This window comes from Argopecten irradians, chromosome 1, assembly GCF_041381155.1.
Source record: "Argopecten irradians isolate NY chromosome 1, Ai_NY, whole genome shotgun sequence".
Lineage (NCBI taxonomy): Eukaryota > Metazoa > Mollusca > Bivalvia > Pectinida > Pectinidae > Argopecten > Argopecten irradians.
This window is the reverse complement of record NC_091134.1, coordinates 49,451,715-49,465,749: the sequence shown is the minus strand read 5'-3', so window position 1 is coordinate 49,465,749 and position 14,035 is coordinate 49,451,715. Positions and strand designations below refer to the sequence as shown.

Sequence of the window (14,035 nt, the reverse complement as noted above, 5' to 3'; positions counted from 1 at the left end):
GTGACCAAATTTGGCCACAAACATCCTTGGGTGAAGGGGAACAGAACTTGTATAAATTTTGGCTCTGACCCCCCAGGGGCAGGAGGGGCGGGGCCCAATAGGGGTAATAGAGGTAAATCCAATAAATCGCTACTTGTCCTAGAGTTCTACATGGATTGTAACCAAATTTGGCCACAATTAGGGGAAGAGGAACAGAACTTGTATAAATGTTGGCTCTGACCCCCCCCCCCCCCCCCCCCCCCCCCGGGGCAGGAGGGGCGGGGCCCAATAGGGGTAATAGAGGTAAATCCTATAAATCGCTACATGTCCTAGAGTTCTATATGGATTATAACCAAATTTGGCCACAAACATCCTTTGGGGAAGGGGAACAGAACTTGTATAAATTTTGGCTCTGACCCCCCAGGGGCAGGAGGGGCGTGGCCCAATAGGGGTAATAGAGGTAAATCCTATAAATCGTTACTTGTCTTAGAGTTCTACATGGATTGTAACCAAATTTGGCCACAAACATCCTTGGGGGAAGGGAAACAGAACTGTATAAATTTTGGCTCTGACCCCCCCCCCCCCCCCCCCCCCGGGGCAGGAGGGGCGGGGCCCAATAGGGGTAATAGAGGTAAATCCTATAAATCGCTACTTGTCCTAGAGTTCTATATGGATTGTAACCAAATTTGGCCACAAACATCCTTTGGGGAAGGGGAACAGAACTTGTATAAATTTTGGCTCTGACCCCCCAGGGGCAGGAGGGGCGTGGCCCAATAGGGGTAATAGAGGTAAATCCTATAAATCGTTACTTGTCCTAGAGTTCTACATGGATTGTAACCAAATTTGGCCACAAACATCCTTGGGGGAAGGGAAACAGAACTGTATAGATTTCGGCTCTGACCCCACGGAGGCAGGAGGGGCGGGGCCCAATAGGGGAAATAGAGGTAAATCCTATAAATCGCTACTTGTCCTAGAGTTCTGCATGGATTGTAACCAAATTTGGCCACAAACATCCTTGGGGGAAGGGGAACAGAACTTGTATAAATTTTGGCTCTGACCCCCCGGGGGCAGGAGGGGCGGGGCCCAATAGGGGAAATAGAGGTAAATCCTATAAATTGCTTCTTGTCCTAGAGTTCTGCATGGATTGTAACCAAATTTGGCCACAAATATCCTTGGGGGAAGGGGAACAGAACTTGTATAAATTTTGGCTTTGACCCCCCCCCCAAACGGGGGCAGGAGGGGCGGGGCCCAAGAGGTAAATATTAAAATTCCTTCAGAAAAGAAACAGTGAACCTGTATTCATAACATGACTTGACATTACAAACCAGGTGAGCGATACAGGCCCTCTGGGCCTCTTGTTTCCGTGTACTCCCGTTTTCCTCTGCCATCTAAACCTGGCACGTGCTTATAATAAACTTTGAAAAAGTATTTTTCGGAGGTAATTTTCTTGAAGCTTTGAGCGTGCAATATGATAGATCTAAATGACCGTTTTCGAATATGGATATAGCGTATACATGTACATGTACACGTGTATCTATGTACCATTCCGTTTATTTAAATGTCATACCACTTTAAAACGCCGTTTTTTCATCTTCTATCGAGTTATCACGAACATTATATTCATTTATTTAAGTTTTTGGTGTTTTACTCCCTCTTTTCTTTTGTCTTGTTCTTTTATCTTTACCGCTATTTCTGCATCGTCGATCAACCTGAACAGAAAAGCTGATCGCGAGTTCGAGTTACGCTATTGGTGTTAGTAATTTCAATTTTACTTTTTCAGATTTCTGTTATAATTTTTTCTTGTTTTTTTTTTCAAACCGTTTGTGAATGCACATCAGTTTAAATGCGACGAACATCAATTCAATTATATACGCTTGTGAATTTAAATTTGCAATGTGTCAATATGTAAAAGAAATAATGATTTCTCCCCTACTTTCATTGCGCATGCGTGTTGAATAACTTGTCAACTTCCGACCATGCTGTCGTTATCCATGAAGGAGGTTAGTTTCACTTCAGCTTGCATTTGTTTATTTTCAGTTCATATCATAAATTTATGAATTTAATTTTAACATGTATTTCTGAAAGTTTGTTTATCTACATTGACAAAATTCAATAGAGTGCATAGGCTAACTTTGACAATCAGCTGACAAATGACAATGTAACAGTTACTGAAGTCACACTGGGTTTTGGGGAAGTCCAAGGCAGGCGTTGGGCGACGACTGATTTTCCTTTGATATCCGGGATCCGCCGGCGCAGCCTTTGATGTAGCTTGCGGGTGCGAGGGTTACCGTCTTACTTTCTGAAGCGGGCCGTCATTTAATGAGCTGTCGTAATTTTTTCATGAAAATTTAAGACATATTCTCTAAATCTTCCGTCCTTAAAGCAATTGATAAACGTTGTGAAATTTAATAAACTTTTTATTGGGGTTTCATTTGATTCCATAAGACAAGTATTTGTTGAGAAAAATGGTTTTTATTCCCGGTTCATATGCTTCTTGCGTGGTGTTAGTAATGTAAAGAGACAGTCACGAATCTTTCTCACTTATAAATCCTTGACTGATGTAATGTAAATCACTAAATGCCTGAAAATATCTGAGCTGATATTTAAGGTTCGCCGGGTTACGTAAGCCTGAAAATATCTGAGCTGATATTTAAGGTTCGCCGGGTTACGTAAAATTTACACGGGCTCCATTATCATTATACCCTCATAACCTCAACAAAATAAAGAGCTATTCCTTATATTTACAGTTTTTCAAGTAAATGAATGTTATTTTTTCCCGCGGCAGTTGCATATTTTTTATCAAAATACCCATATTTTTTTTCTCTCCCGTTATCGTCAACAAATTCATTTGAACAGTTGATTGGAATCGAGTCATTCATATCTTCCCGCCAAAAGTGGGGTCATGACCTCACGTTGCTACGCCATCGACTATTCACGTAAAAATAGAATCGCTGCGCGTGTTGTGCTAACATTATACACTGATAATGATAATACTAGAAAGCATGGTTATTGAGTCCATGTCAGTGCAAACTGTAAATATATAAAAATATATATAGGAGTCTGATGGTAGCTTTGACCCTTGTATTACATTTACTGTACAATGTAGGACCTAGTATGGACACTTTTTACGACTTCAAAGTCAATACCCAATTAGGTACACGTACTTGTCATCAGATGTACATGAACTATACAATTATCCAGCTGACGATACTGTCAGGCATACTCCCATAACAAGATTTTCATCTGGTCAGCAGGTTTCTTATTAGACTTTATTATTTTGTTGTACGTCCGAGACATATTTAACACTTTGCAACATGTACAACTAAGCCACATGCAGTTATGGCCCCTGTTAATTTTACACATGTACACACTGTGACATTGTACCAGAAACTAACATTCAAGCTCATTTGTTTCATTTATTGTAGGCTCTTAGCCGTCTGAAAGATGGGAATTTATCTGCAAAAGAACTTTGTGAGAAATGTATTGACAGAGCTGTAAAGACAAGGGAGATAAATGCCATTGTCACTCCAACATACAGCCAGGCTAAAAAACAGGCAGAGGTGGCGGCTAAAACATGGTCCAGGACAGGTGAGTACATAGTACAGCCAGGCTCAAAAACAGGCAAAGGTGGCGGCTAAAACCTGGTCCAGGACAGGTAAGTACTTAGTACAGCCAGGCTCAAAAACAGGCGGAGGTGGTGGCTAAAACATGGTCCAGGACAGGTGAGTACATAGTACAGCCAGGCTACAAAACAGGCAGAGGTGGCGGCTAAAACATGGTCCAGGACAGGTGAGTACATAGTACAGCCAGGCTACAAAACAGGCGGAGGTGGTGGCTAAAACATGGTCCAGGACAGGTGAGTACATAGTACAGCCAGGCTAGAAAACAGGCGGAGGTGGTGGCTAAAACATGGTCCAGGACAGGTGAGTACATAGTACAGCCAGGCTACAAAACAGGCGGAGGTGGTGGCTAAAACATGGTCCAGGACAGGTGAGTACTTAGTACAGCCAGGCTAAAAAACAGGCGGAGGTGGCGGCTAAAACATGGTCCTGGACAGGTGAGTACATAGTACAGCCAGGCTCAAAAACAGGCGGAGATGGCAGCTAAAACATGGTCCAGGACAGGTGAGTACATAGTACAGATGTCCAGGACAGGTGAGTACATAGTACAGCCAGGCTAAAAAACAGGCGGAGGTGGTGGCTAAAACATGGTCCAGGACAGGTAAGTACATAGTACAGCCAGGCTACAAAACAGGCAGAGGTGGCAGCTAAAAGATGGTCCAGGACAGGTGAGTACATAGTACAGCCAGGCTAAAAAACAGGCAAAGGTGGTGGCTAAAACATGGTCCAGGACAGGTGAGTACATAGTACAGCCAGGCTCAAAAACAGCCATAGGTGGCGGCTAAAACATGGTCCAGGACAGGTGAGTACATAGTACAGCCAGGCTCAAAAACAGCCATAGGTGGCGGCTAAAACATGGTCCAGGACAGGTGAGTACATAGTACAGCCAGGCTACAAAACAAGCGGAGGTGGCAGCTAAAACATGGTCCAGGACAGGTGAGTACATAGTACAGCCAGGCTACAAAACAGGCGGAGGTGGCAGCTAAAACATGGCCCAGGACAGGTGAGTGCATAGTACAGTCAGGCTCTAAAACAGGCGGAGGTGGCGGCTAAAACATGGTCCAGGACAGGTGAGTACATAGTACAGCCAGGCTCAAAAACAGCCATAGGTGGCGGCTAAAACATGGTCCAGGACAGGTGAGTACATAGTACAGCCAGGCTACAAAACAGGCGGAGGTGGCGGCTAAAACATGGTCCAGGACAGGTGAGTACATAGTACAGCCAGGCTCTAAAACAGCCATAGGTGGCGGCTAAAACATGGTCCAGGACAGGTGAGTACATAGTACAGCCAGGCTACAAAACAGGCAGAGGTGGCGGCTAAAACATGGTCCAGGACAGGTGAGTACATAGTACAGCCAGGCTAAAAACAGGCAGAGGTGGCGGCTAAAACATGGTCCAGGACAGGTGAGTACATAGTACAGCCAGGCTAGAAAACAGGCGGAGGTGGCGGCTAAAACATGGTCCGGGACAGGTGAGTACATAGTACACAGCCAGGCTATAAAACAGGAGGAGATGGTGGTGGCTAAAACATGGTCCAGGACAGGTGAGTACATAGTACAGCCAGGCTAGAAAACAGGCGGAACTGGTGGCTAAAACATGGTCCAAGACAGGTGAGTACATAGTACAGCCAGGCTACAAAAACAGGCGGAGGTGGCGGCTAAAACATGGTCCAGGACAGGTGAGTACTTAGTACAGCCAGGCTAGAAAACAGGCGGAGGTGGCGGCTAAAACATGGTCCAGGACAGGTGAGTACATAGTACAGCCAGGCTCAAAAAACAGGCGGAGGTGGCGGCTAAAACATGGTCCAGGACAGGTGAGTACATAGTACAGCCAGGCTACAAAACAGGCAGAGGTGGCGGCTAAAACATGGTCCAGGACAGGTGAGTACATAGTACAGCCAGGCTCAAAAACAGCCATAGGTGGCGGCTAAAACATGGTCCAGGACAGGTGAGTACATAGTACAGCAAGGCTACAAAACAGGCAGAGGTGGCGGCTAAAACCTGGTCCAGGACAGGTAAGTACTTAGTACAGCCAAGCTCAAAAACAGGCGGAGGTGGTGGCTAAAACATGGTCCAGGACAGGTGAGTACATAGCACAGCAGGCCAGGCTACAAAACAGGCAGAGGTGGCGGCTAAAACCTGGTCCAGGACAGGTAAGTACTTAGTACAGCCAAGCTCAAAAACAGGCGGAGGTGGTGGCTAAAACATGGTCCAGGACAGGTGAGTACATAGCACAGCCAGGCTACAAAACAGGAGGAGATGGTGGCTAAAACATGGTCCAGGACAGGTGAGTACATAGTACAGCCAGGCTAGAAAACAGGCGGAGGTGGCGGCTAAAACATGGTCCAGGACAGGTGAGTACTTAGTACAGCCAGGCTAGAAAACAGGCGGAGGTGGCGGCTAAAACATGGTCCAGGACAGGTGAGTACTTAGTACAGCCAGGCTAGAAAACAGGCGGAGGTGGCGGCTAAAACATGGTCCAGGACAGGTGAGTACATAGTACAGCCAGGCTACAAAACAGGCGGAGATGGTGGCTAAAACATGGTCCAAGACAGGTGAGTACTTAGTACAGCCAGGCTAAAAAACAGGCGGAGGTGGTGGCTAATACATGGTCCAGGACAGGCGAGTACATAGTACAGCCAGGCTAAAAAACAGGCGGAGGTGGTGGCTAAAACATGGTCCAGGACAGGTGAGTACATAGTACAGCCAGGCTACAAAACAGCCGGAGGTGGCGGCTAAAACATGGTCCAGGACAGGTGAGTACATAGTACAGCCAGGCTACAAAACAGGCGGAGGTGGCGGCTAAAATATGGTCCAGGACAGGTAAGTAAATAGTACAGATGTCCAGGACAGGTGAGTACATAGTACAGCCAGGCTAAAAAACAGGCGGAGGTGGCGGCTAAAACATGGTCCAGGACAGGTGAGTACATAGTACAGCCAGGCTAAAAAACAGGCGGAGATGGCAGCTAAAACATGGTCAAGGACAGGTGAGTACATAGTACAGCAAGGCTACAAAACAGGCAGAGGTGGCGGCTAAAACCTGGTCCAGGACAGGTAAGTACTTAGTACAGCCAAGCTCAAAAACAGGCGGAGGTGGTGGCTAAAACATGGTCCAGGACAGGTGAGTACATAGTACAGCCAGGCTACAAAACAGGCAGAGGTGGCGGCTAAAACCTGGTCCAGGACAGGTAAGTACTTAGTACAGCCAAGCTCAAAAACAGGCGGAGGTGGTGGCTAAAACATGGTCCAGGACAGGTGAGTACATAGTACAGCCAGGCTACAAAACAGGCGGAGGTGGTGGCTAAAACATGGTCCAGGACAGGTGAGTACATAGTACAGCCAGGCTAGAAAACAGGCGGAGCTGGTGGCTAAAACATGGATCAGGACAGGTGAGTACATAGTACAGCCAGGCTACAAAACAGGCGGAGGTGGCAGCTAAAACCTGGTCCAGTACAGGTGAGTACTTGGTACAGCCAGGCTACAAAACAGGCGGAGGTGGCGGCTAAAACATGGTCCAGGACAGGTGAGTACATAGTACAGCCAGGCTCAAAAACAGGCGGAGATGGTGGCTAAAACATGGTCCAGGACAGGTGAGTACATAGTACAGCCAGGCTAGAAAACAGGCGGAGGTGGTGGCTAAAACATGGTCCAGGACAGGTGAGTACATAGTACAGCCAGGCTCAAAAACAGGCGGAGGTGGTGGCTAAAACATGGTCCAGGACAGGTAAGTAAATAGTACAGATGTCCAGGACAGGTGAGTACATAGTACAGCCAGGCTAAAAAACAGGCGGAGGTGGTGGCTAAAACATGGTCCAGGACAGGTAAGTACATAGTACAGCCAGGCTACAAAACAGGCAGAGGCAGCTGCTAAAACATGGTCCAGGACAGGTGAGTACATAGTACAGCCAGGCTCAAAAACAGCCATAGGTGGCGGCTAAAACATGGTCCAGGACAGGTGAGTACATAGTACAGCCAGGCTCAAAAACAGCCATAGGTGGCGGCTAAAACATGGTCCAGGACAGGTGAGTACATAGTACAGCCAGGCTAAAAAAACAGGCGGAGGTGGTGGCTAAAACATGGTCCAGGACAGGTGAGTACATAGTACATACAGCCAGGCTACAAAACAAGAGGAGGTGGCAGCTAAAACATGGTCCAGGACAGGTAAGTAAATAGTACAGATGTCCAGGACAGGTGAGTACATAGTACAGCCAGGCTAAAAAACAGGCGGAGGTGGTGGCTAATACATGGTCCAGGACAGGCGAGTACATAGTACAGCCAGGCTAAAAAACAGGCGGAGGTGGTGGCTAAAACATGGTCCAGGACAGGTGAGTACATAGTACAGCCAGGCTACAAAACAGGCGGAGGTGGCGGCTAAAACATGGTCCAGGACAGGTGAGTACATAGTACAGCCAGGCTCAAAAACAGGCGGAGGTGGCGGCTAAAACATGGTCCAGGACAGGTGAGGACATAGTACAGCCAGGCTCAAAAACAGGCGAGGTGGCGGCTAAAACATGGTCCAGGACAGGTGAGTACAGTACAGCCAGGCTAAAAATCAGACAGAGGTGGTCGCTAAAACATGGTCCAGGACAGGTAACATAGTACAGCCAGGCTAGAAAACAGGTAGTGATTTTGTTACAGTCATCAAAGGTACTGTACTGAATTCATTTTATGATGTTACAGGAAAGTCACCAGCATCTGCCAGAAAGCTGGAAGGTCTGCCAATTGTAGTAAAAGACAATTTCTGTACAAAGGATATACGTACAACCTGTGCTTCCCACATGTTAGAGAAGTATGTACCACCATACAATGCAACAGTGGTTCAACGACTACTTGATCAAGGGGCTGTTCTTATGGGGAAAAGCAACATGGACGAATACGGAATGGGGTAATTATGTTTCATTGTAAGGATAAGCATAACATCAAGAGAGGTTACATTTGCATAACTGGTATTTTTTGCTGTCTCATTTTCATGTGTTCTGTTTTGATTTTGTATGCAGGTGGGGCATTAATTTCTTTTAGATATTTCCATTTCTATCATGTAGAATTATATCTGTCAACATACTTGTTTTTTAGTATGTTCAAATATTTGATTAACATAATAAATTACCTTACATACTGTTTTTACTGGTGAGGAAGATAATCAATTAAATATTTTCAGTGTTAATTACATTTTACATTACAGTACAGATAAGAATACTGTTCACAAATATTTACAATTGTACATGTTCTCCTACAGATTTGTAATGCACAAATGTTGTTTTGTTTGGCTGACAGGTCTGGAAGTGTAGATAGTATATTTGGTCCAGTAAGGAATCCATGGAAATACGAGTTTACAAACACACTGACATCATCTGACAACGTAATTGCCAATCCATCAACACACTCAGGGTCAAGGTCACAAGACTCCAGGGTAGCAACAGGGACCAGGGGACTCCATGGATCTACCAACCTCAGGAAGGATGCTGGAGAGTCGCAGCAGGAGGGGACGTGGCGTGTGGCTGGGGGAAGCTCAGGGGGCAGTGCAGCTGCAGTAGCTGCAGGTACATGTTTCGGGTAAGTTTGTAAAGGGAAGTAATCAATGTAAATGTTTGTTTATGGTTTAAGAAATTCCAGGATATGAGAGGGTTTATTGCATTATACCCAATTTTTAGCCCACCATCATCAGATGGTGGGCTATTCAAATCGCTTTTTGTCCGTGGTCCGTCCTTCCGTACGTCCTTCCGTCCGTCTGTTAACAATTCTTGTTATCGCTATTTCTCAGAAAGTACTGAAGGGATCTGTCTCAAAATTCATATGAAGGTTCCCCTAGGGGCCTAGTTGTGCATATTGCATTTTGGGATGGATCAGTCAACAAGATGGTCGCCAGGCAGCCATCTTGGATTTTGATAGTTAAAGTTTGTTATCGCTATTTCTCAGAAAGTACTGAAGGGATCTGTCTCGAATTTCATATGTAGGTTCCCCTAGGGACCTAGTTATGCATATTGCATGTTGGGACAGATCGGTCAACAAGACTTGGATTTTGATAGTTAAAGAGAGTGTTATCCCTATTTCTCAGAAAATGCTGAAGGGATATTTCTCAAATTTCATATGAATGTTCCCCTACGGACCTAGTTCATATGTGCATATTTGCGTTTTGGGACCGATCGTCAACAAGATGGCCACCAGGCAGCCATCTTGGATTTTGATAGCTAAAGTTTGTTATCGCTATTTCTCAGAAAGTACTGAAGGGATCTGCGTCAAATTTCATATGTAGGTTTCCCTAGCAATCTGATTGTGCATATTGCGTTTTGGGACCGATCTGTCAACAAGATGGCCGCCAGGCAGCCATCTTGGATTTTGATAATTAAAGATTGTTGTCGCTATTTCTCAGAAAGTACTGAAGTGATCTGTCTCAAATTTTATGTGTAGTATATGTTTGAAAAAGTTTAAAAAGTAGAGAAAAGATCCATTGTCAGACATAGATCATTCTTTGGTGGGCACCATGATCCCTCTGGTTTTTTTACAAATTTGTATCACTATATAAAAATAATATATGGTTTATTGAAATTTGTGTTTTTGTACTAAGAACCAATGAAAGAAAACATTGTCAACAAGATTTTGATATAGAATATCTTTAAAATAGCTAGAAGAAAACAAATCATGCCATGAATTAAAATTGAAGTTTAATCCAGTTCCATTTATTTGTTACTAAATACCTGTAAACAACTCACCATTTCCATACAAATCTGTTAGTTGTATTCCTCTGCATTGATTTCATTACAGGTCCCTGGGGTCTGATACAGGCGGGTCCACACGTAATCCCTCATCTTACTGTGGAGTGGTGGGGCTGAAGTCCTCCTACGGTCTCCTGTCTAGACATGGACTGATCCCTCTAGTCAACTCTCTCGAAGTACCTGGAATCATCGCTAGGACGGTAGATGATGTAAATACACTACAAAGTAGGTACAATAGACACTATTTATCCAGATACAATAAGTCTCCTTTCCCACTCACCTTTCTGTGTTGTGTGTCAGAACTTCATCAAGGAAAGAATATCAGATGTTGAAGGTCCAATAATAGACGTAATTCAGACCAGTACCCCAAATGGATAATTTGTGTAAGTGATAGCAAATTTAGTTCAAGAATGATGACATTTGTATTAGGTATATCAATTCAGCCTCGTAAATGGAACTTAAATTGCTTGTAACTAGATTTTTTTTAATATCTTCATGCAGGTACTCTTAACTTGAATATTTTAGTAAATTTTACTCTGAGTTTTTATGATACTCGTACCTACTTTGAGTTAACAAATTTGATTATACATGTACACTTTACTGACTACTGACATAAACCAGGTTTTTAGCAAACAGTAGACAATGTTTTAATTGGTCTTGTTATATGTCTTGATCTAGTTGTATTTTTCATCTGGTTTTATATTTACAGATATAATGGCTGGAACAGATGAGCAGGATTCCACGACACTTACAGATGAACGCTTCAGGATCTCAGATTTACCTTATGATATAGATGTTAAAAATTTACATATTGGGATTCCAAAGGTAGATCAACCATTACAATGGTATAATAATATATTGTAATTGGGAAATGTCCATTATAATAGAATAAGGAATGTACTAAGTCTGTTCCTCTATTTTTCTGTATTTTGTCTTTATAAAGTTATCCGTTCTTGTAAGTGGGTTGCGAATGTTTATTTGTTTTCGAGAAGTGAAAATAATTATTAGTTTACCAAGACCTGCTCAAAAGGGTAGACATCTCTGTCATACTAAAACTCAATTGAAAATTGTTGTTTTTATTTTGTATTCAACTGTCAGTTTCTTCCTTGGTACAGGAATATCATGCCCCTGGTCTGTCTGACGAGGTGTTGGATTACTGGAGACAAGCTGCGGACATGTTTGAGAGATCTGGAGCCAAAGTGACAGAGGTGTCCCTACCCCATACCCAGTACTCTATACTATGTTATATTGTGTTGTGCTGCTGTGAAGTCGCATCCAACATGGCTAGATACGATGGAATTGAGTTTGGTATGAGAAATAGAAATCTTAATATAAACAATTTTACAATGAGAGGCTATTTGATACGGATTACATTGATAAGACAAGTTAAATAATTATATCAAGACACAACCATTAAGATTTACAGTTGAAGAAAAGGCATCTTTTTTTTTTAATGTCACCAAACCCTTTTATGAAATGCGGAAGATTATTTAAAAATACTCTGAAGAAAATAGAAATATTTGTTGTACAGCTTAGATTATTTACCATAATGGTTAAGGTATCATCATATAATTAACCACTAGCCATATTTATGTACCAGGTAACTCTGGGTCACAAGTTTGAAGCATACACAGTTACGTTGCCAAGGTGATACATTCAATACATATAATAAAACATGGTAATGATAGATCATTAAATGGAAAGAAGAATACCTACTAGACTTCAGTAATTAATTTCCAGGTCACAGAGGAGAACAAGAACTATCCACAGAGCAGCTGTATGCTACATCTCGACATGAGGGATTCAATGAAGTCGTCCGAGGCAGAATATTTGCTGGAAATTTTTTCCTCCTAAGGAGGTATACTGCTCAGTCATATCTGTTATGTGATCTGTAGTGCTATACATGTATTGTAGAATAAGGAAATATGGGAGATGTGTGTACAAGTAACTTTAAACATTATGAAAACTTAAAGGTTTTGATTTTCTTTTGATATTTTTTTCAAAGTGCAGATATGTTCACGAAGTTTTGTCCCAGAGTTGTTTAGATCAATTTGTATATTTACAATATTTGTCTCTATAACTCCTTTGATTTTAACAATAATCATTACCTTGAAAGAACATTATAAAATTGCCAAGCTTGTATGAATGATAAATTAGATTCATTCTGTTAACAATGTTTTAAAAATTAAAATTCAGCCATTGCTATGATAAATCCAATTAAATTTACTCTCCTATGATTTTAACAATAACCATTACCTTGAAAGAACATTATAAAATTGCCAAGCTTGTATGAATGATAAGTTAGATTCATTCTGTTAACAATGTTTTAAAAATTAAAATTCAGCCATTGCTATGATAAATCCAACTAGATTTACTAGGTTGTATTATTTGAGGAAGTATTCTGTGTTATAATATTAATATATAGGTTCACCTTATTTGTAGGAACTATGAACAATACTTTCTCAAAGCCCAACGTGTACGTCGTCTGATCCAAGATGACTTTACTCAAGTGTTTAACGCGGGAGTTGATGTCCTATTGACCCCTACGACCCTGACAGATGCTCCAACCTACGACTGGTTTACAGCGGCAGATAATCGCACGAGGAACGAACAACAGGATGTCTTCACTCAACCTATCAATATGGCTGGTAAGGGTTGGAATTGTCTCATTATTGCTTTGGCTCCAACTGAAAATCATATTCATCTGAATCTTCGAAAATAAATTTCAGTCTATCGTTTATTTTAAGCTTGAACAGTTAAACAGAATATTGTGGATGTTGATTGTGTATTGTGGATTGAACTTGTTGGAAATGTTAGGATGAGTATCACAGAAGTTCATTAGAATAGATTTATATCAGTTATCTGAGTATCGGTTTATAAAGTAGTTTGTTGTAAGTATATTTTGTAAGCACATCTGCCCAGATCTAAAGGAGGTAATGCTGTGCTGGTTTATTCATCTGGCATCACCTGTAATCTGCAATTCTTTCGAATTCTAGGAAAATGAGGACTAGGGACCTGATATTAGGTCTGTAGTACTTGTATCATTTGTAAAGTGATTACGATTTGATATTAGTTAAATATATATTTACCATACTGTGGCATTCGATCGCCCATCAACAATTTACAACATTAGCTTCTTCTTACAGCACCATCTAGTGGATTTTAATGAAATGGGACAGTATCAGTTAGGTATTAAAATTGTCCAGATTGTAAACCTATCTGTGAGTTTACATTCTATTTACTAAATTAATCAGGAGAGCGATTCAGGTCCTCTGGGCCTCTTGTTAAAATATGAAAAACATCATCAAAGATATTGAAAGTCAGATATGAAATATTAGATTTGAATCAATTTGATTACATGTCTTTTCAGGAGTACCAGCAGTCACTGTTCCTGCTGGATTGACCACACAGGGACTGCCCATTGGTCTTCAGTTCATTGGTCAAATGTTCAAAGACAAAGAAATGTTGACTGTTGCTAAGTGGTATGAACAGCAGGTGAACTTTCAACCTTTAAATCTGGATCATTTAGATTTGGCAGACAGTTTGTGATAAGAGTGGTGCTTATTTGATCAAAGTATTGCTGTTCTTAAAATATGATTGTACCCTTGTCCAGGGTCGCATCAAGGTCAAAGTATACTTGTCATGGCAGTGATGACACAGCAGACTTTTCATCATCAAATAACTTTAATAAATTAATTTGTCATATTAAATTAAATCAGCTTCA

General features: G+C 42.1%; 1 protein-coding gene across 2 annotated transcripts in view; it reads left to right on the top strand.

The window, feature by feature from the left end:
* Nucleotides 1–14,035, top strand: part of LOC138331225 (glutamyl-tRNA(Gln) amidotransferase subunit A, mitochondrial-like) — a 20,439-nt gene extending 6,404 nt beyond the window's left edge. Inside the window, exons 1-10 of one of the 2 annotated variants that reach the window (XM_069278723.1) lie at nt 1,917–1,979; nt 3,405–3,567; nt 8,279–8,483; nt 8,873–9,151; nt 10,361–10,536; nt 11,021–11,136; nt 11,427–11,619; nt 12,052–12,169; nt 12,754–12,959; nt 13,682–14,035. In XM_069278723.1, coding sequence (XP_069134824.1) covers nt 1,956–1,979; nt 3,405–3,567; nt 8,279–8,483; nt 8,873–9,151; nt 10,361–10,536; nt 11,021–11,136; nt 11,427–11,619; nt 12,052–12,169; nt 12,754–12,959; nt 13,682–13,860 — 1,659 coding nt within the window. In that variant the 5' untranslated portion in view covers nt 1,917–1,955 and the 3' untranslated portion in view covers nt 13,861–14,035. Of the gene's footprint in view, nt 1–1,916; nt 1,980–3,404; nt 3,568–8,278; nt 8,484–8,872; nt 9,152–10,360; nt 10,537–11,020; nt 11,137–11,426; nt 11,620–12,051; nt 12,170–12,753; nt 12,960–13,681 lie in introns of those variants that run through there. The other variant, XM_069278715.1, reaches the window with a different exon arrangement.